The sequence below is a fragment of the Schistocerca nitens genome, chromosome 4 (genome assembly GCF_023898315.1).
Source record: "Schistocerca nitens isolate TAMUIC-IGC-003100 chromosome 4, iqSchNite1.1, whole genome shotgun sequence".
Taxonomy (NCBI): Eukaryota; Metazoa; Arthropoda; class Insecta; order Orthoptera; family Acrididae; genus Schistocerca; species Schistocerca nitens.
Window position 1 is genome coordinate 863,464,342 of NC_064617.1, and position 24,819 is coordinate 863,489,160.

Below are 24,819 nucleotides of genomic sequence, written 5' to 3' on the forward strand. Positions count from 1 at the left end.
CATTGGTTACACGTCGCAGTCACATCTTGTTCGCATTGATGGCACTTTGAAGAGTGGACGTTACATTTACAATGTGTTACGACCCGTGGCTCTACCCTTCATTCGATCCCTGCGAAATCCTACATTTCAGCAGGATAATGCACGACCGAATGTTGCAGGTCCTTTACAGGCCTTTATGGATACAGAAAATGTTCGACTGCTGCCCTGGTCAGCACATTCTCCAGATCTCTCACCAACTCAAAACGTCTGGTCAATGGTGGCCGAGCAATTGGCTTGTCACAATACGCCAGTCACTACTCTTGATGAACTGTGGTATCCTGTTGAAGCTGCATGGGCATCTGTACCTGTACACGCCATCCAAGCTCTGTTTCACTCAATGCCGAGGTGTATCAAGGCCGTTATTATGGCCGGAGGTGGTTGTTTTGGGTACTGATTTCTCATGTTCTATGCATCCAAATTGCGTGAAAATGTAATCACATGTCATTTCTAGTGTAATATATTTGTCCAATGAATACCCATTTATCCTCTGCATTTCTTCTTGGTGTAGCAAGTTTAATGGCCAGTAGTGTACTATCAAAAGGAGAGTCACCTGTGAAATGACATTTGTCATTCATACACCAGGTGGTATGAAAACACTGTTCAACCAACAAATTATTAACTATGATGAATGGACATAGGCAGAGGGTGTGTACTGGCAACATATAATATCCTGTTGCAGAGCATACTCTAGGACATGACAACTGTGACCTCGTTACCTGTTTCACCACACGTGCCATCTAGATTCTTCCTCCAGACAACAGGTACTCAGAACTCCGTAGGTGGGAACTAGTGCTACAAATGTCCTTAATTTACATTAATTTCTTCCATCTCAGCATTTATTCACAGTAACTACTCTTTTCTTCACTCCATTTTAGTTTTCTACATCTTTTGTTGTCTTACTGATCTATTTTTCACCGTCCCTTTCCCACCTCCGTTATGTTCGATGCACTTAGCTCTTCACCCTTGTTAACTCATGCATGATGTTTAAGAAGTAATCTCAGTCTTGCATGTTACCGTCTTCCACTTTTAAGCTCTCAGGTTTTCAAATCTCGTCTGATGCAGTCCCCAACAATCAGTCTTTCCTTCTCATCGCATGTGGTATGCATCCTCTGACCTACATTTCTGGGTGACTTTCCCGAAAATCACCTCTATTCCTAGACCTCTCCAGTCCTTTTCCTTCGCCCCTCTTCCTTCCCCTTCACCCCTTATGTCTGAAGAAGGAGCCACTGGCTCCAAAAGCTTGCTTAATTACAACCTTCTTTTATGTGTGTGTTCTGCCACCGCTTGGTGAGTAAATTTTTTATCTAACCAGTTAAATTATTTTGTCAAAATTTGATTGTTTTCATTGTTACATTGATTTATTTATTTAGCGTATGGAAATACAAACTGAATTGCATCTTACACTGATGGAACTGTTTTACAAAATAAATAAATCTAAAGAACTAAATCTACAAAGTAATCAAATAACATCTAAATTTTTTGGTCCATTCAAGGGCTTCCTCTCTCACTTGAAAGAAATCTTCTAGATTTCCAGAGGAAGTTCATTTGCTACATCTTGTTACAGTGTGTTTGATGATATTATATTCGTTGTCATAGTCCCATTAAAAAGATGAAAACTTTCACCACTAGTGGAGGCTTCCTGCACAGATGCAATGGCCTTTACGAATCTTATTAACCGTCTTCCAAACATATCATGGTAATTCCATGCAGCTGATTGTGTGTCAGGTCTTATGATGGTCTGATATTTCTCGTGGGCAATGTTATTCCACGTTTCTGACCACTTTCTGCTCATGTTGAAATCCAGTGCTTGCAGTGATTTTGCAAATATGACAGGTGACGGCCTGGATTTTAGTTGGCGCATTCTAAATGCAGGATCAATGTCGTGGATTTGGAGCTGGAGAACTTTAATTAATGTTTCATATTCCTTAATATTTCTGTATTCAAAGATATGGTGGCATAATGAGGCTTAGAAGACGTAACCAGTGAAGCGGAATAGATCTGATGCAGTTTCTCATTGTCCTCATTTCATTTCAGAGAAATTAATTCAAATGATATTTCAAACACCATTGTGGGATCTTGATTAAATGGCTGACGAAGTTTCTCCTTTCTTTATTTCTACTCACACTGTTTCTTGGAGACCCCGTCTAAGTTGGGAACAGCAATGTTATTCTGTTCCGTAAACTATCCCTGTAGCTTATGCTAGCGATCAGTAATGGAGGAAGCATTGCTCTGTTGTTATATGGTGAGGATTGATTTACTTGCTTATAATATTAGCACAATGAGTAATATCCATCTGACCACAATGACACATTGTAGTGCTATGTAATCTCACTGACTTCACTCATTTCCAAGTTGAGTTTTAATTGATTAAGATAAGGAAGGAGGTTGGAACAACCTGTCCTGCAAAGAAATTCAAATCAACAGGAAGATGTTCAGTTGCGCAATTCCCATACACAAAATCATAGTGGGGCTGCTCTCTCGGATCTCTTCAGTGTTTCAATTGGCACCATAAGGCCTTTTAATTATTGTGGTCCATCGTTTAATGAGGAAAATAGTACTGTTTATTGCATAAGAAGTCAAGTTGGAGGAACACAAGAAGAAACAGAAACAAATTAGCACTGTCATGGCATCGTAAATACGAATAGATAAGCTGTGAGTTTACAGAGATTGTAAAAGACACACTAGAATTACACTCCAAGTTCACTTGAATGGAACTGGAATGAAGACAAGGTAAAGTAGCACAGTTGGGTTTATGTATGGAAAGTCAGCATAACAACAGTTGTTGGTCTCTTCAGATGACCACAGGAGTACGGATTGCTTTGGAACACAGTGAGCTTTTCTTCATCATGAGGATGATGACAATGGTGATGACTGATACTGGCTGAGATGTTGATATCTCTGGAGCAGCAGAGGTGTCACCTGACGGACACAACCCATGGGTGAGGAGCTGCTTGTTATAACTTTCATCATGATGGTAGCTTTTAGTTATGCCCCCTAGTTCTTCCCCTGCTTGTGAAGCAAAAGCAGTTGGGGTGGCATCATATGCACAATGGAACTTCTCCGATGAGGTACCCAAATGCTGTAGAAATGTAACATTAATATTCTAGTATCATGCAGTCACCAGCTACTTCAGCTTTCTAGCTCAATGTCTGCGCTCTGCAAGGAGCCTACATTGACCCATAGGCACTCCTCCGAGGCTATTTACATGCCTTGGTAGTACAGTGTACACTGTGGGCACACTATGGATTACAATTTGTTGACAGTCTAAATGCTAGCAGGTGCCACCAGGAGCGCACCATTGCTCATAGGCAGTGGTCACAAGTGTGTTATGTGTGACCCTCTTTGCCATAGCCATCAACAGTATTATGTCTACGGTAAGAAGTCCTGTATACTGCTCCTTATTTGTGGACAATTTTGCTGTTTTCTGCTCCCACTCCAGTGTTGCAATGGAGAGCCATCAGTTGCAACTTACAGTGTGGTAGTTAGAGGAGTGGGTTGCAAAGAAGGGTTTTTGGTTTTCTACTGATAAGTGTGTGTGTGTTCATTTTAAACATTCTCATCATACTTTTAATTTACCTGCTTTGAAGATGGGGGACATCATCCTACAGTTTAGAGGAACAGTGCAGTTTCTGGGCATCATTTTTGATTCCAGATTGTCATAGTTGCCACACCTGCGAGACGCGAAAGCCAGAACCCTGAAGGCACTGAACATCCTCAAGCCACAGGTCTTGTGGAGCGGACAGGTCCCGTCTCCTCCAGTTGTATAGGGCTTTTGTGCGTTTGCGGCTGGACTATAGGTGCATGATGTATGGGTCAATGAGGACCTCTTATTTGCGGATACATGACGCTGTCCACCATGCAGGGATTTGACTGGGCATGGGTGCTTATCGGATCAGTCCCATACCGAGCTGAGGCTGGGAATCCGCCACTTACCATCCGGCGGCAGCTCCTCCTGGTGCGCCAGGTGTGTAAGTTTCTTGCAGCTCCAACTACACCCGTTCACCATATTGTTGCTCATCTGCCTCTGGACTGTCTTTTTTACCAACCATCTCGAAGCCATGTGCAACGTGTGATGGAATCCCTCGGTGTGTAGCCTGTCCAGCCTCAAATCCAGGGTTTTAACCACCTGCCACCCTGGTTTCTGGAGAGGCCCAGAATGATTTTAGATTTGGTGTGGTACAAGAGCGATTTCACTCTTGCTTCCGTTTTTAATGCAATATTTTATCTGAGCACCACAACTATGTAGCTGTTTTTAAGGGTGGGTTGAAACAGGGGAATTCCGTTGGTTGCTCTGTTGTTGCCCGGATTGTGTCCTCACGGTCCGACTGCCTCAAGCATTTACTGTCTTTGATGCAGAATTGTCTGTGATCTTGCGGGCACTGGAGCAGATGAGATGCTCTTCCTGTCCTAAATTTCTTGTCTGTTCCTATTCACAAAATGCCCTTCACTCATTGAAATCTTTGTATCCAGCAGATAAAATAGTCCAGACCATCCAGGATGCCCTCCTCCAGCTACAACGACTGGGGTAGATGGTTTTCTGCTGGGTTCCAGGGCACATAGGCATTGCTGGGAATGAAAGGGCAGATCTCGCTGCCAAGGAGGCGTGTCTTGATCCACAAGTATTTCAGTGTGACATCCCCCTGCACGCACACACCTCGCTGTTGAGCTCACGAGTCATGCATCGGTGGGAGGGTGAGTGGCTGGAAATGACTGACAATAAGCTCCATTTAGTCAAGCCCACAACATGTGTATGGTGTACTTCCTTCCAGCCCCGTAGATGGGACGAGATTCTCCTCACTCGGCTTCGGATAGGCTACAGTCCTATGATGCATGGTTTCCTGCTCCGTCGAGAGGATCCTCCGATGTGTTTTGCTTGTGGCGTCCAGGTCACTGTGCGCCACGCTTTATTGGATTGCGTTTTATATTCTGACCAGCGGGCTACAGTTGACCTGCCAGCGGATTTGCTATCTCCTTTAGGAAATACTCAAACGAATGTGGTTAAAGTTTAAAGTTCTGTGATTTGTCCAATGTTTTTACCAAGATTTAAGGGAGAGGGCCTTAATTTGTTCACAGGGTGACCCATATTTTACGTAAGTGGCCAGCCAGTGACCATTTCCCGTGGCATCCTTGACGCTCCTTTCTCGTTTTCCTTAAGTTTTATTTCCTTATACAGCGTTTTTCATCTTTTCCCGCGATCTTTGCGTGTATGCCTCCATTTTTGATGTGTGTCAGGGCGCTGATGACCTTGACGTTGAGCTTGAGCGCCCCAACACACACACACACACACACACACACACACACACACACACACACAACAGCGATGGTGGCTGCATTTGAGGGAACTGGCTTTCATCCGTGGGTCACATGTCTTCCCAGTGCCTTCGATACGCTCCTGCCTGCTGTGTATTTAGTAGGGTGGCCACTCAATCTCAAGCAGGCAGCTCTTGACAGAGATCCAGGCCAAGTGTTGGCCACATCCCACAGCTCATCCATCAGAGCTTCCTGCCGAGTCTTCACATCACCACACCAGCGACATCAGTCCACCCACCGCCAGGGATAATACTGCACTATGGGAATGGTATTGCCGCTGTGAAACTTTAACTGTCTACTTGAGCTAGTATGATTATCATAACTATTGATACTATGGACTTTGACTATGTTGCTGCGGCCTGATCAAGGGCAGTCATCTCATTTGTTATTCTGTTTTATATTGAACTCGGATTTGTTGTGACACTGTAATAAAAGTATTTTTAAAGGCTCTCTGGAAAACATCACTCAAGCATCAGTCATGTGCATGCAGTTATAATTAAAGATACAAAAGATGGGGACAAGGACAAAAGCAGCATTTCCCAGTGTAGTTATCTGGCACAATAGCAATTGGGCCACAGAAGCGGAATAAAGCACCAAGTGATTAAAAAAAGAAAAAAAAAACACACACACACACACTGTAGCATGTTATCCAGAAGAAGAGGCACGAAGTGTTGCACCACATACGTGAGGAATGGCTGGAAATTCTGGAAATGGTTCGGCTGCATCTGGCTCAGCCAGGGCGGCAGCGAGCAGGATATTGCACCAGCTCACTGCCCCCCATGCCTCTTCTTCTACGTAACTTGCAACAGTGTGTTGTTTCTCTTGAATCACTTGGTGCTTTTTCCGGTTCTATGGCGTAGATGTTTCTCATTTGTTGCATTTCCTTCCTGCAGTGTACACCCTTCCTGTGATATTCTGCACGTCATCTTTACCATTTCTTCAGAGCAATGGTAGTGTTTTCTTTTCTCTTCTCGTGTCCCAATATTAGTTTCCTGCATGGTATTTTTCACGTTCCATCAGGATTTTTTCTCTCGCTTCTGGTGCACCATGCATGCTCAGTCGCACTCATCATTCTGTCGTATTTCACGTTTGCAGACCTTTCATCTATTCTTGTTCTTAGCACCAACGGCACTGCCACCACCCCACCCCAGCTCTGCCCTCTGGGCACGCCTTTTCCACGTCTGCTATATCTAGGGTAGTTCCAGTTTTTTAAAAAGTGGTTAAAGGCTCTACCTCAAGTTACCGGCCAATTTACGTAGTCCCATCTTTTTCTAAAGTTCTGGAATGCACGATTTACAAACAATAATCTGATTACTTTGATAATATAGGAATTATTAGTAGATCTCAATATGGTTTTAGGGAAAACATGTCAACAAATGATGCGATAGACGCTGCTGTAAAAAACATCCATCAAGTACTTGAGGATAAAGACTTTGCTCAGGTCAGTTTTTGTGACCTAAGCAAAGCCTTTGACTGTGTAGAACATACACTACTGCCCGCATCTCGTGGTCGTGCGGTAGCGTTCTCGCTTCCCACGCCCGGGTTCCCGGGTTCGATTCCCGGCGGGGTCAGGGATTTTCTCTGCCTCGTGATGGCTGGGTGTTGTGTCCTGTCCTTAGGTTAGTTAGGTTTAAGTAGTTCTAAGTTCTAGGGGACTTATGACCACAGCAGTTGAGTCCCATAGTGCTCAGAGCCATTTGAACCATTTTTTGAACATACACTACTACTTGAAAAATAGGACTTACATGGTGTTAGAGGTAAGAGCCTTAAACTATTAAGGTCATTTTTACAGAACCGTTAGCAAGCTGTCTGTGTTGGAAAAGAATTGTCCAGTGTAGAAGTAGTTAAGGTAGATGTCCCACAGGGATCTGTACTAGGCCCTTTCCTGTTCCTAATAATGATTAATGACCTGCCGTCATGTATTAAATAAAAAACTGTACTATATGCAGATGATACAACTTTTCTGAACAGCAGTAATGACCTTAATAGCCTTAAAACTTGTATTACAGAGACAGTTGCTAAGCATCATACTGGTTTAAAGCAAATGGATTTTTGCTTAGTGAAAATAAAACTCAGCAGATAGTATTTAGTCTAAATGACAAGCTACCATCGGATGATCCTAGTTATGTTAAGTTTTTAGGGGTATATTTGGATGACAAATTATCTTGGGGTCAACATGTCAAGTATCTTAGTGGTAAGTTGTCTACGGTAAGCTATCTGTTAAGGCGACTAATGGATTTTGTACCTAAAAATTATGTTAGAATATATTATCTCTCATTCTTCCAAAGCATAATAACCTATGGTATCATTTTATGGGGAAACCCCAGTTGTGTGCTTGACATCCTTCTACTGCAGAAGAAAGCTATTAGGGTAATAACAGGCTCATGATATAAGGCACACTGTAAACCTGTGTTTTCTGAGCAAAAAATTATGACAGTAGTAAACCTATATATATACTATGTCTTAATCTACACGAAAAAGAAGCTACCCGAAACTAAATGCAGAGAAAATATACGTTGCTACAACACTAGGACGAATAGATGTATTTATACTCCATTCTACAGACTCTCAAATCACCGAACAGTTATGAACTAATGAGGCACAAATTATTTAATAAACTTCCACTAGCTATGCGAGATTTACCAGAGCAACCATTCAAACAAGCACTGTATGACTGGTTAGTTGCCCACACATTCTGCAACATATAGGATTTTATCAATTGTAATATTATACTGTAATAACAAACCGATTACTATTTTGCAACAGGAATTATATAGTAATATAAGTATGACTTTGTAGGATTTCACCAATCGTAATATTACCCTGTAATAACAAACCTATTGTTCTTTTGCGACATGAATTATATTGTATTATATGTATGACCTTGTCAATTGTAATATTATACTGTAATAACAAATCTATTGCTCTTTTGCAACAGGAATTATATTGTGTTACAAGTATGACTTTGTAGGATTTCATCAGCTGTAATATTACACTGTAATAACAAACCAATTGTTCTATTGCAATCACTTTGTCTATTGCCTTAACGGCCTAAAGACAATAAAATTATTCTATTCGATGCCATGCATTTGTGTTTCAGTGACCACTGCCCGACTGGCTTTGTGGTGGCTGCATTGGTGGAGTTCTGTCACCCAGTGACACTGGCATTCAGCTGGTGCCATGCTGTCTGTTGGCACTGTCATGTTCCCAGTGGCAACATTAGTTGAGTCCTATTTCCCAGTGCTGCTGGCACCTGCTGACGCTGCACCATTATGTCACACATCATGCCAGCAGCCACACTAGTCGAGCCCATTTCCACTGCAAAGTCGGGCCAACAGCTGCGTTCCCAGTGTCACTGGCAGCCTGTCAGCAATCTTATCATTGTCCCATTGGACACCTTGATCAAGCCTGTGTCCCAGCGCCACCAGTGAATCATCAGCCATCCCATCATTGCACTGGCAGCTGCATTGGTTGAGCTCTCTGTCCTGCCACCACTGGCGCTCTGTTGACATCTCGTCTGCTGTCAGTACCACTGCTCCTCCAGTGGCAATGGTCAAGCCCTGCTTCTCAGTGCCCCCAGCACCTGCTGAAACCGTGCCATTGCATTGCATGTCGTTCAGCAGCCTTGTTGGCTGAAACCTGGCTCCCAGCTGCTGACAATCTGCCAGCCTGTCAGCATCCTCTGTTCCTAGCCAAGTATGTGCACCTCACTGACAGGCTCCAGTCAGTTGCTGTGTGTGTTCCCTTGAGCAACTGATTAGTCGCCTCTGGCCCCCCAGTTGTTCCTTCCTGGACTGCTCCAACAGGCAGCTGCATCAATCTACATCTCTGGTCCCACAGTTTCCCAGCAGTTTTTCATTTCAGGTTTTCGTTGCAGACATGCCAGGGCTGTCCACCTCTGTAGATGTTGCTATGCGACCTCAGGTACCAGGTTCTAGGGGGAAAGCTGCTGAGAGCTCAAGCTCCCCTCTCCCTTGGATACCCTCTGCATCGACCAGGGTGAGGCACCTCTTCCAAGGGATACCCAGTTGCACTGTTATCTTCTTCTTTGGTTGGCCCAGCCATCCCTAGCCCAAGGGAAAGCTTGCAGGATGTTTTTGCTAGTGTCAAGATAGCGCCGCCATCTTTTCTGCAAGGGAGAAGGGAGGCTTAGTATCTCGCAGTCGCTGAATACTTCAGCTTTCTGCATCCTGAAAGGAGCGTATTCTTGGCCCACAAGCTTCAGAAGCTGTTTACACGCCTCACTAAATACGTTGCATGTTCTGGACTCGCAGGAAAACTGTACAGTTCGACATGTCAAAACCTGTCCTGAAATTTTTCATACAGGAAGAATACACCGAAAGGAATACACTATCAGACTGAAACTTCCTGACAGATTAAAACAGTATGCCGGACCGAGATTCGAACTCGGGACCTTTGCCTTTTGTGGGCAAGTGCTCTACCAACTGAGCTACCCAAGCACGACTCACGACTCGTCTTCACAGCTTCAATTCTGCCAGTACCTCGTCTCCTACCTTCCAAACTTCACAGAATCTCTTCTGCGAAGAAGAGTGAAAATCTCATTCTGGCCCTGTCAGACTGTTCACTGCTTAGACTCGCAAGTAATCAAAAAAAAATAAAAAAATAAAAAAGCTGAAAATTGCCAAATGCGTAGGTCGTCAGGGACTGGAGGAATGTACACCCCTGCCATGTCTGCGGCACATACCGCGTGTGTAACACGGTGGATGCAAAACCTTCGTTGACGGCACAACAGTACACGGATAACACAACACAACATGATCTTAATGTGTAAAATGAATTTCAGTTTTCGTTGATAATTTCTCTGATACAACTGTTCCCAGTTACTATTCTCTTGAACTTGCAACTCATGTAATGACCATAAAAATAACCGTTGCCTTTGCAGTGTCGCTAAGTGTTAATAATGGAGATAAAACTGAAGTACTTTTCTTTGTGTTTTCTTCATCTATGCTAGCTAACAGCACACGTCTTTGTGCAGGTTTCAGAGTTTCACAGTAATGTGGAATCCAGTTAATGTTTTCAGCCTTGCAGAGATGAAATATGAAGAATCTGGTATGCAATCGAAACCATCTACTTCTCCTGAAGACCTACATATGTGTTGCTTATTAGTTAATTTATTGGATATTCATTGAAACGATGACGACGTTTCGTTAGAAAGTATGGAAACAGTAGAAAAAACAGAAATAACTGTCGATTTCACGAACTATGGGTCGAACAATGATTATTGTAATAATTAAAGTACAGATGAAAAACAAAGCACCATCTTAGCCCGAATAAAACATACACGCTAATATCGTTCAGTGTCAAAGAAAAGGCTGTAAATTTTTTGCTTAAACGAAGGAGGGTGAATACTCCTACAGTTAAACCACAGTCTAACATAACAGTCGCGATACTTGGCCTCGATTTTGTTGCCTAGTGCGCCAGCAGCGCCCCAAGCGGCCAGTAAGTTAAACTGTTGAGGTAATGTGTGTGTGTGGATTCCTTACGGACCAAACTGCTGAGGCCGTTGGTTCCTACACTTACACACTACTTCACCTACCTTATGCTAAGAACAACGCACACATCTATGCCCAAAGGAGGACTCGGACCTCCAGCGGGAGGGGCCGCCCAGTCGGTGACATGGCACCTCAAACCGCACGGTCACCCCGCACAGCAAAACTGTTGAGTTCGCACGATCGTGAAATCGAACGCAAATACTAGTTCTTTATTATGGTTTGAAGAGTGGTTTTTACAAATGGGAGAGTAACTTAGAGCAATAAATTGCAGCAACAAGAAGAATTAGATACTACATGTGTCTTTTTTTTAGGTTTCCTAAGGACCCTGAGAGGTATATTCTAGTACCATAATTTTTCTAAACTGCAAGGTCAGGATTCGCTTGCAAATTACACGTATATTGATGATTGATGTTTCATTTTAGGAGTAGAAAATGGCTAGTGAATAGTAGACGAGAAGATCTGATGAAAAAAGACCCTGTTTATCTTTATAATAATATTAAGTTTTGTCCGCTACATGTCGAACAAAAGCAGTTCTTCAATGCAGATAATAATAAGCTCGTGTGGAATGCACTTAACCACATTGCTTGACATTCCAAATACGCCACCTCAACAGACGATGAAGAGGAGACTGTCACAAGGGTTTGACAATCCCTCTAAAGCTGTAAAACACTCCGAGGGCACAAAAACAACCAGTTCAACTTCCCATACATCAGAGCCAGATTCATCCGAATCGTCAACACAGACCTGCTTTGATGACGAAGTAATAAAATTAAGTGCAGTTATTTGTGTTTAGAAATGTTTGTGGAGTATCAGAATGTGCAGATCACTAGACTTCGTGCAATATTGTTATGGTACAAGGAAGGTGCTCATCATTTTAAGTATAGACAGCAACAGAAACTGTATCAGAAGGATCAAGTGAAGAAGGACAAACAAATTTTGAAGACTGTAGGATCCCAATATTTAAAAAGAGGTGTCCTTGGCTTGTTGTTCAACCAGACTATCATGACATCTGCAGGATGGATAGACAAAACAATTATCATATTACAGCACTCAGGCATACAGGTTTTGTCAGAATGATTTGTTTCCATCAGTGTGTAAATTACAGAGGTATATGGAAGGAATACAAATAAAATGTGGGATAAGTGACAATATGTTCCAACTTTTAAAGCAAAAGGTACAGCATTTCTCCGATACTGTTAAACTAGTGCATATGTCATTGGATGATTAGTCTGTAATGGCAAATTTAACATATGGCAGCACTTCTGAAAGTGTTATTGGCTTTGAGGATTTGGGGTTTTCTCTCACAGTATATTTCTCCCACTATTTGGCAGATGCTTGTCCCACTTACAAGAATATAAAGAAGAATGTCGTACTTGTGGCAACAGACAACAATGACTAAAACACGGTAGGCCTATGGAATGACAAATGGGGCATCGATTCCTTTTGCATGTAGAGGTACATGTCTGTGCTTCTTATGTGTGAATCTATGTGTTTATATTCTGTTGATAGCATGATAAGCCGTAGTTCTGTTCAACATCACAAGTGTTTCTTCACAAATGTATTGGAACTTGCCACTAGATTCATGAGTTTTACCCATACTTGCACTTATTTTAGAATCATTTTTAGAAACATCTATGTCTTCTGATATTACACAAACTCTTGGAGGCAAAAAAAATCCAAAAATTTCCTAAATCAAGTAGGAATTGGATGCAAAACAAACATTATGCTTACGACGCATCTGAAGTTCTCCTTTCTCGCCGCTTGGAGCACTAGTGTCGCTCCAGCTGTCAAACGGTAACAACTTTTACAGCAGTGAGTGTCGCGACTGTTGTGTTAGCTGCTTGTACAACCAGCTCCGTTTCGTAAAATCTGAATGTGAATTGTAAAAATGGAATAAACTATTATGGTACACAAAGTACAAGATACACATCAAACTGAAACTCGCAAAACTGCGAAAGTAAAACTATTCGAAAGGTGTAGAACTGTTCGCCAGAGTCAGTCTACCGTTACGGTGTGAGATCTATGAAACTGGGCGCTCTGAACTGCAAGTGGGATCAATATTACTGTCTTTCAGATTCTTCGACCTGTCTAAACAGATATAGTGAATTATAACAGAAGGAAGTCGCAAAATTACGATTTTTAGTTCAAGTAAACATGTACAGGAGATTTGATGAATAGGTAATACTATGGATAAATTGTTTCTGAGCTAAAAACGAAACGTCTTATTATCCCCAAAATCCTTTCCATAAAGCCAATCAGTCATGTGTCATGCAAGAACTGCGTGTAAACTGCACTTTATTATTTCGAGCGCCCGCATCTCGTGGTCGTGCGGTAGCGTTCTCGCTTCCCACGCCCGGGTTCGATTCCCGGCGGGGTCAGGGATTTTCTCTGCGTCGTGATGGCTGGGTGTTGTGTGATGTCCTTAGGTTAGTTAGGTTTAAGTAGTTCTAAGTTCTAGGGGACTGATGACCATAGATGTTAAGTCCCATAGTGCTCAGAGCCATTTGAACCATTATTTCGAGCGAAAAACAGATAATGTCACTTGTACAGTTAAATGCCATGACTCTTTTGCATACAACAATGCAAGTGATAGATATCACTGGATTACTGTTTCTGCAGCTTTATACCCGTCTTCAAGAACCTTAAGGCAAATTAGGACCAAAAATTAAAAAAAAAAAAAAAAGGGATTTCTCAGTTGCAATAATGCAATATTGTAATCAAAGTAACGAAGTCTGGAAAAATGGAAGATAATAATTTTCAGTATTACATCATGGAATATAGGGACATAGACGGACGAAGAATATCGAATACACGATCTGTAAGTAGAGTAATACCACTTTGTTGAAGGCGATTAAATGAGATGTTTGCTCATGAATAGAGCGCAGTGCTTACTAAACAGTCAGAGAGAGTTCACAACGTCACTCTCGCTGGTTAGTGTTGTTGTTATTGTGGACGATAGCCACCACTGAGCCCCCCCCCCCCCCCTACTCTGACAGTGTGGAGGTGTGGAGCACAAGGTAGGAAACAAAGGAGCAGTGCTGAGGTCAATGGGGTGAAGTGGCGATCGGTTGATGTCGGGTGTTGTGTATGGTAAGTTTGCCTGACCAGCCACATCGTGGAAGGTGAGCTTGGCTGGACTGTTTCTTGCAGGTGTGAGTCTCTTCTGACCAAACACGTCATGGCTGGGATAGAAACCACGAAGAGCTGGACCGTTTCTCATAGGCGATGAGGTGCAGATGCACCAGTTGTACCATTAATGACACTTTTGCAAGACATGACTGAGCTGTTTCTCGAAGTCACAGTGGGTGTCATACAGATGCTGAACAGGTGGTATATCTGTGGCTGATGTGAGAAACATACGATGTGTCCACACAGGACATCGGTGGTGCGACTGAAGAGAGAAGGGATGGGGTGTCAATGGTGAGGATATCAGCATGTGGAGGCTACATGTACCAAAGGGACTCTGATTCGATCAAAGTGATGGTGTGTGTTGAGAGGATGTTCTGATAGTTGTGAGTCGCTAATTTATTAGACAGAGCGAACTTTGATGGGTGAAGCCTGTGCAGTGACTGTCTGTGATAGGCTGGAAGCCGAGATGAGGCAGTCATTATTAGTGGAGTGAGAGAGGACTCAGTTATGTGCAAAATGTTGAGGCGACTAGGATAGTCTCCTTGAATAGATAAACCTGTTTTGAGTACTACTGAGTAGTCACAAATGGAGCGTCACTCACACACAGATGTGTCAGCAATGGGGTGTGGTCGCACATCACGAAGTCATTTGTTTTGACAGACTGCCAGTCACAGTGCCAAGCTGTGCTGGGGTCGTACACTGTGTGGTGCTGATAGAAACGGAATTACCTGGGTGAAGCAGAGTCAGCTGTGTGTGGTGGCTGTGGCACACTGTGCCAACTGCAGTGGAGACATACATTGTTTGATGCTGATAGTAGTGGCTCTGCCATGGTGAAGCAGTCTCAGCCACATGTGGCCTTTGTATGAAGGACACAGTTGAAATCACTGATCACAACAAAGTGATAATAGCACCTGGAAAACAAAAGGGCCACGTCATCTGTGAAGAACGTGGACAGCTGCAATGATATGAGAAGCCATACGGGGTGTAGATATTGACAAAGTGTGTGTCGGAGATGGTTACAACTATGTCCCAGCCAGATGGGTGGAGTATTGTGTCTGTGACTGCGGTCTCTTCACATGTCTGTCTCGGGCATGGATGTGTGTGATGTTCTTTGGTTAGTTAGGTTTAAGTAGTTCTAAGTTCTAGGGGACTGATGACCATAGTGCTCCGAGCCATTTGAACCGTTTGAAACCCAACACGTGACACATGCCAGCTAGCAGAACGTTGGTGTATTACCGCACCGTAGTTCTGCCGGCGGCATGCTGACAGTTGAATAACTTGCTTCCCACATTCTTGCAGCAGCTGGAATGCAGTTTTAGGTGTAGCCAATCGAGGAATACGCTTAATCTCTCTTGTGATTAATCGCCTATCTCTTTCATTTAGCTCTTGTCCGCGCTTCTTTAGGAACAGAGCTACGCGATTCTCTTCGTCAAATAGTCACGTAATACCCTAATCTGTAGGGCGTGCTTCTGCACATATTCGTGAGACTAGCAATGTCTCTGTGACTGCATTCTTCGCTCGGCGAAAGTTGACGAATTATCGCTGTTCTATCGTAGTGTCTCATTGTAACCTTGTATTCCAGTAGTTCGCAACCAGTGAGTGGGGGCGGGGAGGGGGGGGGAGGAGGAGTGGGAGGAGTGTGTGAAAGATATAAAGAGCAGCGCAGACATCTCAGAAGAAAGCAGAAACATGCGCTTAGACAAGTCAAAAATTTTATATTTCTATTACAGTCAGCGGGTGCATTTTTTGTAGAGTTGGCAATATCAGGTTTGCCTTGTGCGTCACTAAGTTATTGCGAAGACAACACATTCTTCAATCTGCGCTCTGCATTCTTAATACAGTATTACGCTTGTTGTTCTCTATAGAAGTAAACAGCAGTTTTATTGCTTTTGTAGGCTGAGTAACGATGTCTGCTAAAAGAAGGTTGTAAAATGAAGACTGTATTAGGTATGGATTCACATTTGTTGAAAAAGACAACTTGCAGTTACTATAGTTTGTTGTGTGTCATGATGTCCTCAGTCACGTCTCATTGTGGCCTGTGCGCCTTGAAAGTCATCTAAGAACAGCTCACCCAGCGTTGAAATATAAACCAAACAGCATTTTTGTTGGAAAAAGAAATTCTTTAAATCGCATGAAACTAGACTAGTCACCATGAAAACAAAAACTGCAGTCCCCTGAACATGGAAAGTGATCTTGATGTCTTGCAACTAGTTTGAAAACTAACATTCGAGAAGACACCTAAAGGAAAATAATTTCAGCCATCTCATTGTCGTTCTGAGTTTTTCATGCGACTTTCATCAGGTAAAAAAAAATGTTGAATGGGGAAAAGTGTTGTTCACGTGAAACACTCTCGTTAGGTATTTAAGTAACACCAAAAACGTTACTGTTTTGGCTACCAAGACTTTTGAAAGGCTATAGTTTTATATTACTCTACATTTTACTAAAGTGTGTACTGCATATTATTGTCAAATGAAGTCTCTAGAACAAAGAGGTAAATAAATAAATAACATAAAATAAGCACACTCGAAGACGAAAAAACATGCAGCACGGAGGAATTATCCGAATGGTCTGAAATCGGCAGATGTGATGTCCATGTACTTCGGAGAAGCGTAGGAGTGTTACTTCTGGCGTTATAGAGTGAGGTATCATCGGATGTCACTTTAGGTCACGGCTGATGGTTATCGAGCGACCCCTAAAGGAAAAACAGCGTATCACAGATATTCTGCAACCTCACGTGTTATGCCTCGTGTGACAATTTCGTGTTGCCATTTTTCAACAAGACACGCACAGGATATTTGTCTCCATGAATTGTCTGCGTGATGTTGAGGTACTGCCATGGTTGATAAGATCTCCAGATCCGTCCTCAGTAGAACGTACAGCAGTGGAAATGAGTAAGGCATAGATATCTGCAGGAAAATTAACACAGTCGGTTGGAACAGTTGTGCATACTGTATATGGAATAGTATGAAATCTAGTATAACGTCAAATGCCGTCAAATGTTAGCAGTACAGTGTGTAACAAGACGTCAACGATTCAGTTGGTGGAGGGTGAGCTCGGTGTAAATGCAGTCGGCCCTGTGCTTTATTAGTGAGAGCATAAGTGCGTTTACACTGCAGATAGGAAACTGACACCATTAGTGATAGTGCGTGTTGCGTACCTAAACCTCGACTGCGACAATGTCACGTGGAAAACAGTTATAATCAGATGAGAAGGCAAAAATTAGTGCGTACAAGTAAATGGGACTCTAATCAGCCAGTCGCCAAGACGTTGAAACGTTCGAGTGCGGTGTTGATCATTTCGTTACAGTGGGCGTACTATATGGACAGAATGGAAAATTGGGGCTTAGCAGAAAGTTATTTGGGAAACGGTTCCTTTTGCGCGAAGCGAGGGCAACAAACCGTTACTCTTCTCAATTTGTTGCTGATTTATAGTTGTCAGTAACAGCCAGACGGGTACAACAAATTTTGTAAAAGAAATTATCCCAGAAACCTGTTCTAGCACCCAAACGTGAACAGGCTAGATAGGAGTTTGCTGGAAAACCTATGTCACGGGCATCAGAATGGGATAAAGAGATCTTCATTGATGAAAAGACGTTCAATTTAGAAGGGCCAGATGAATTTCATTGTTATCGGCATTATCTGAGAACAGAGTACCAGGTGAGAACGAGCAGAAATTTTGGTGGTGGAAGTCATGATTTGGACAGACCACTGCGCTAAAAAATGGCTCTGAGCACTATGGGACTCAACTGCTGAGGTCATTAGTCCCCTAGAACTTAGAACTAGTTAAACCTAACTAACCTAAGGACAGCACAAACATCCATGCCCGAGGCAGGATTCGAACCTGCGACCGTTGCGGTCTTGCGGTTCCAGACTGCAGCGCCTTTAACCGCACGGCCACTTCGGCCGGCCCACTGCGCTAAAGGTAAGTCACGCTTTGCTTGGGTGAACACTAGAATTGACTGTAACATGTACACTGAGATGTTAGAGGCAGAATTAATTAGAACCTATGTGAAAGAAGGGGACGAAAGTCTAATATTTCAATAGGATAATGGGTCTGTGCGTGTTTCTGCTACAACCAAAAGGTGGTTCGAAGATAAAGATATCGGTATCTTGCCTGACCTGCAGTAGCGCGGATCTGAATCCCATGGGAAACCTTTGGGGAATACTTGCAAGGCGTATTTATGGAATGGAAGGCAATTTGAGGTCGGTTGTGGGCAAAGTGCAATACGAGAAGAGTGGGCAACAACTTCATTGCGAGAACTACAAACCCTAACAAAACCCACGCCGACGAGAATTTTTCTGGTAATTAGGAAGAACGGAGGTTGGACAAAGTATAACACAACAGGACAGTGAGTGCTTTTATACCAATTTCCGTACAGGAAATGCAAACGCCTTATGTTGTTACTCGTGTTGAGAAAGAAACTATGTAATTTTGTCATGATTGCTTATGTCTCATATGTATCTACAATTTTCCTAGTAAATTCGACAGAAGTGTGGTTCAGATACTGTACTAGTACCAGTTACCACTGCTGTAAGTGGGACCAGCAATACCGAGGATGTCGTGGGCCACTTTGCCTCAGGATAGGATACAACGACCTTATGACTCCTTTCCTAATCGAACCAGAGCATGCTTCCGGTCCAGAGGAAGTGCAACGAAATATTGTTAGGTGGGGTGATATTGCCAAGCTCTTTAGAATTTTGACTCGATTTTGTAATCACTGCAGTAACTTTACATACCCTCTCAACCCGCGCTGTTTTGTTTCGTTTCCTCGCCCCCTTCCGGGCGCTTCACTTTTTGTACCAGCCAGTGTGTTGAGGGAATGCCGGACATTTGCCACCCCGGACCTTTGGCACACTTTTCCCTTCGGCAGGTAGCTTGAGTAGTGATCCCTCAGGTAAGGGACGCCCTTCCTCGTACTACTTATGTCCGCTTTCAAACCGCCGTCTCCACATCTTACTCGATACAACCAGTACGTAAGGGAGCTTCTTCTTCGACATCTTGACAAAATACAGAGTTTCTTTTCCGAAATTACAGACGCGCGAAATTTGGCACGGACTTCAATGCGAGATGCCTTTAATATGTTCCACAACGAAACATTGTCTCGAAATTTAGTAGAAAATCCGAAGAAATTCTGGTCGTATGTAAAGTACACAAGCGGCAAGACGCAGTCAATACCTTCGCTGCGCAGTGCCGATGGTACTGTTACCGACGACTGTGCCGCTAAAACGGAGTTATTGAACGCAGTTTTCCGAAATTCCTTCACCAGGGAAGACGAATGGAATTTTCTAGAATTTGCAACACGAACAGCTGCTAGCATGAGTTTCTTAGAAGTAGATACCTTAGGGGTTGCGAAGCAACTCAAATCGCTTGATACGGGCAAGTCTTCAGGTCCAGATTGTATACCTATTAGGTTCCTTTCAGATTACGCTGATACAATAGCTCCCTACTTAGCAATCATATACAACCGCTCGCTCACCAATAGATCTGTACCTACAGACTGGAAAATTGCGCAGGTCGCACCAGTGTTTAAGAAGGGTAGTAGGAGTAATCCATCGAACTACAGACCTATACCATTGACGTCGGTTTGCAGTAGGGTTTTGGAGCATATACTGTATTCATACATTATGAATCACCTCGAAGGGAACGATCTACTGATACGTAATCAGCATGGTTTCAGAAAACATCGTTCTTGTGCAACGCAGCTAGCTCTTTATTCGCACGAAGTAATGGCCGCTATCGACAGGGGATCTCAGGTTGATTCCGTTTTTCTGGATTTCCGGAAAGCTTTTGACACCGTTCCTCACAAGCGACTTCTAATCAAGCTGCGGGCCTATGGGGTATCGTCTCAGTTGTGCGACTGGATTCGTGATTTCCTGTCAGGAAGGTCGCATTTCGTAGTAATAGACGGCAAATCATCGAGTAAAACTGAAATGATATCAGGTGTTCCCCAGGGAAGCGTCCTGGGAACTCTGCTGTTCCTGATCTATATAAATGACCTGGGTGACAATCTGAACAGTTCTCTTAGGTTGTTCGCAGATGATGCTGTAATTTACCGTCTAGTAAGGTCATCCGAAGACCAGTATCAGCTGCAAAGCGATTTAGAAAAGATTGCTGTATGGTGTGGCAGGTGGCAGTTGACGCTAAATAACGAAAACTGTGAGGTGATCCATATGAGTTCCAAAAGAAATCCGTTGGAATTCGATTACTCGATAAATGGTACAATTCTCAAGGCTGTCAATTCAACTAAGTACCTGGGTGTTAAAATCACGAACAACTTCAGTTGGAAAGACCACATAGATATTATCGTGGGGAAGGCGAGCCAAAGGTTGCGTTTCATTGGCAGGACACTTAGAAGATGCAACAAGTCCACTAAAGAGACAGCTTACACTACACTCGTTCGTCCTCTGTTAGAATATTGCTGCGCGGTGTGGGATCCTTGCCAGGTGGGATTGACGGAGGACATCGAAAGGGTGCAAAAAAGGGCAGCTCGTTTTGTATTATCACGTAATAGGGGAGAGAGTGTGACAGATATGATACGCGAGGTGGGATGGAAGTCATTAAAACAAAGACGTTTTTCGTCGCGGCGAGATCTATTTACGAAATTTCAGTCACCAACTTTCTCTTCCGAATGCGAAAATATTTTGTCGAGCCCAACCTACATAGGTAGGAATGATCATCAAAATAAAATAAGAGAAATCAGAGCTCGAACAGAAAGGTTTAGGTGTTCGTTTTTCCCGTGTGCTGTTCGGGAGTGGAACGGTAGAGAGATTGTATGATTGTGGTTCGATGAACCCCCTTCCAAGCACTTAAATGTGAATTGCAGAGTAATCATGTAGATGTAGATGTAGAAATCGAAATATTTCTAACTTTTGGGAAACGAAAGCAATACCGACGATTATGTCAGTATGTAATTAGTTCTGCCAAGTATAAATATAGATCTGTCTGTACGGTAGCTTCCTTTCACGCTTACTGCTTGCGATAGAAACAGTCCATCGCCATGGGAGCAAGTAGAAAAGAAACGATGTAAAGAGAATGCGAATGTACGCTAATCATTTCTTTTTGATCACTGCATTTGTGCCTACTACAATTACTACAACTGCATGCCCAAAAGACAATAAGGAAAGATGAAGTGGGAATGTGAATGTTTGAAAAGAAGAACGACATACTCCGTATTAATTTATTCTCTAAAATCCGAAACATTAGTTAATAAGGTGTAGCGGGACAATGTTCAAAACATGACTGAAAATACGTTCACTAAATAGAGATAAGAAGATCTATGATTGACATGTCATCTAAAGTCGACGTACAATTTTAAAATGTTAAAAATAAGGAAATGAAGTAATACAGAATGCTGTGCTTGTAACGTACGTTGTTGTTCTACATTGTTTAGCTCTGGTATTTCTAGGGTCACAGAGAAAGCATCCTAGGTTTTGGAGGGAAAGACCGTAATTGTAATGATATGCACAACAGAAACAAGAAGCACAACTGAAGGAAAAATAACGTAATGTGTGTTCCAGCTCACAAGCGACATTGAAGCAGATAGTTCCTGTGACTTAGTATGGGCAGAGGTTATTCGACAACCGGAATAAATTAATAACTGGCTCCATTTACCGACCCCCGGTCTCAGATGAAACAGTTGCTGAACAGTTCAAAGAAACCTTGAGTCCCATCACAAATAGGTACCCTACTCATACAATTATAGTTGGCAGTGAGTTCAATCTACCTTCCGTATGTTGACAAAAATACTTTTTCAGTATTGCAGATAGAAAATAACTTCCGTAATTGTTCTAAACGATTTTTTTTAAAAGTTATTTTGAACAATTAGTTCACGAGGCCATTCAAATTGTAAATGCTTACGAAAACACACTTGACCTCTTAGCCACAAATAATTCTGAGCATAACGACAGATACAGGGATTAGTGAACACACAGTCGTAGCCCGCATCTCGTGGTCGTGCGGTAGCGTTCTCGCTTCCCGCGCCCGGGTTCCCGGGTTCGATTCCCGGCGGGGTCAGGGATTTTCTCTGCCTCGTGATGGCTGGGTGTTGTGTGCTGTCCTTAGGTTAGTTAGGTTTAAGTAGTTCTAAGTTCTAGGGGACTTATGACCACAGCAGTTGAGTCCCATAGTACTCAGAGCCATTTTTGAACACAGTCGTAGCGAGGCTAAATTCCGTAACAAAGAAATTCACCAAAACTAAACGCGAAATATATCTGTTTATAAAAGTAGCTAAAAATTCGGTTGGCGTCTTTCTAAGAGACAGTCTCCAATCCTCCCAAACTATGTAAGTGAAGACCATATGTGACTTAAGTTCAAAGAAATAGTATCACAGCACTCGAGAGATTCATACCAAATAAATTAATAAGATACGGAACTGATCCCCCATGGTACACAAAACACGACAGAAAGCTGCTGCAGGAGCACCGAAAAAGGCACGTATAATTTAGACGAACGCAAAATCTCCAATATTGGCGAAGTTTTACTGAGGCTCGAAATTTGGTGCGGATTTCAGTGCGAGATGTATTTAATAGTTTCCACAACGGAATGTGGCGGAAAATCCAAAGAGATTCTGGTCCTAGGTCAGGTAAACCAACGGAAAGGCTCAGTAAGTACCTTTAATGCGCGACAGCGGCGGTAATGTTACTGTTGACAGTGCCACTAAAGTTACTAAATGCAGTTCCAGTGGTCGGGCGGCGGGTGAGGAGGACACAAGGGACCCAACCCTTCGGAGCAGGTAAAATCGTGGCAGATGTCCGGCGTGGCAAATGTCCGCACACCTGTTGAGGAGCGGTGCGTGACGGAATACTGCCTACAGCCTCTTGTACCGCCCTGTTTACCTAACAAGGTAACCTCCCCATCGCACCCCCCTCAGATTTAGTTATAAGTTGGCACAGTGGATAGGCCTTTGAAAAACTGAACACAGATCAATCAAGAAACAGGAAGAAGTTGTGTGGAACTATGAAAAAAATAAGCAAAATATACAAACTGAGTAGTCCATGCGCAACATAGGCAACATCAAAGATAATATGAGCTCAGGAGCGCCGCAGTCCCGCCGACACGGTAGCTCAGCGTGTTCGATCAGAGGGTTAGCTGCCCTCTGTAACAAAAAAAACTGAGTTAATCGATCAACAACGAACTTAAACGGATGTCTTACGACGTCCGCCCCGAGCAGATGCAGCGAACAAAATGAGATTAAAAAAAAAAAAAAATAGTCTCGTGGTTAGCGTGAGCAGCTGGGGAACGAGACGTCGTTGGTTCATGTCTTCCCTCGAGTGTAAAGTTTAATTTTTTATTTTCAAACAATTATCAAAGTTCAGGCACTCACACAAAATCAACTTCGCTGTCCAAAATTCCAGGACATATGCAGGATTTGACGGTATACACACGGAAAAATTTGAAAACGTTAAAAACATATGTTTTGACAGAGCACAGGGAAAACTGTGCGACTGTGAAACTGTTGCATTCATTTGTTGCAGTTTATGTGACGAACTCTTATGTTTTCATCAATTTTTTGGGAGTGATTATCACATCCACAAGGAAACCTAAATCGGGCAAGGTAGAAGAATCTTTTTACCCATTCGCCAAGTGTACAAGTTAGGTGGGTCGACAACATATTCCTGTCATGTGACGCACATGCCGTCACCAGTGTCGTATAGAATATATCAGACGTGTTTTCCTGTGGAGGAATCGGTTGACCTATGACCTTGCGATGAAATGTTTTCGGTTCCCATTGGAGATGCACTTGCTTTCGTCTACTAATCGCACGGTTTTGCGGTGCGGTCGCAAAACACAGACACTAAACTTATTACAGTGAACAGAGACGTCAATGAACGAACGGACAGATCATAACTTTGCGAAAATAAAGAAATTAAACTTTTCACTGGAGGTAAGACTTGAACCAAGGACCTCTCGTCCCGCAGCTGCTCAGGCTAACCACGGGACCACGGCGCTCCAGAGCTCACATTATCCTTAATCTTGCGCATGGACTACTCAGTTTGTATATTTTGCTAATTTTTTTCATAGTTACACACAACTTCTTCCTGTTTTCTCGATTGATGTGTGTTCAGGTTTTCAAGGCCTATCCACTGTGCTAACTTATAACTAAATCTGAGGGGTGCGATGGGGAGGTTCCCTTGTAAGACCTCTGCCGGACTCACCGCCGATGCCGAGGTCGACCTTGCTGGGGTGGGCGTCGCGCGCGAAGCCCGCCACCACGCTGAAGATCTCGAGCGGCGGCGCAGACTCGACGGCGCGGAAGACCGACGCCGACGCCGACGCCGACGCCAGCGAGCGCAGCGCCCGTCCGCTCGGCCTCATGGCGAACACTGCCGCCGTTCGCGGGACGCGGCCGCCACGTGCCGCGGTTTATCTGGGGAGGGGGCATCGCGACCGACCGCGCGTGGCCTTGGCGCCGCGCAGTTCGCTGGCCCACTTCCTTCGCCAACGTATTCTCGGCGTGTCGACACTGAGAAATACACGTGGCCTTACCGCGTTTCGAGGCCGGCGCCACGGAGTGCATATCGAGAAAACCAGGTGGCGTTCTTATTGTTTCTTAGATTAGATTCAGTTCTACATCTACATCCATACACTGCAAACCACCTGACGGTGTGTGGCGGAGGGTACCTCGAGTACCTCTATCGGTTCTCCCTTCTATTCCAGCCTCGTATTGTTCGTGGAAAGAAGGATTGTCGGTATGCCTCTGTGTGGGCTCTAATCTCTCTGATTTTATCCTCATGGTCTCTTCGCGAAATGTACGTAGGAGGGAGCAATATACTGCTTGACTCCTCGGTGAAGGTATGTTCTCGAAACTTCAACAAAAGCCCGTACCCAG

General features: G+C 43.4%; 1 protein-coding gene and 1 non-coding gene across 2 annotated transcripts in view; both read right to left on the reverse strand.

The window, feature by feature from the left end:
• The window catches only part of LOC126252620 (aspartate aminotransferase, cytoplasmic-like), a 94,561-nt gene extending 70,256 nt beyond the window's left edge, over window positions 1-24,305 (reverse strand). Inside the window, exon 1 of the mRNA XM_049953521.1 lies at window positions 24,146-24,305. Coding sequence (XP_049809478.1) covers window positions 24,146-24,305 — 160 coding nt within the window. The remainder of the gene's footprint in view (window positions 1-24,145) is intronic.
• On the reverse strand, window positions 9,736-9,810 carry Trnal-caa (transfer RNA leucine (anticodon CAA)). The gene has a single exon. It is a non-coding gene; the product is annotated as a tRNA-Leu (tRNA).
• Window positions 24,306-24,819: the final 514 nt, after the last annotated feature.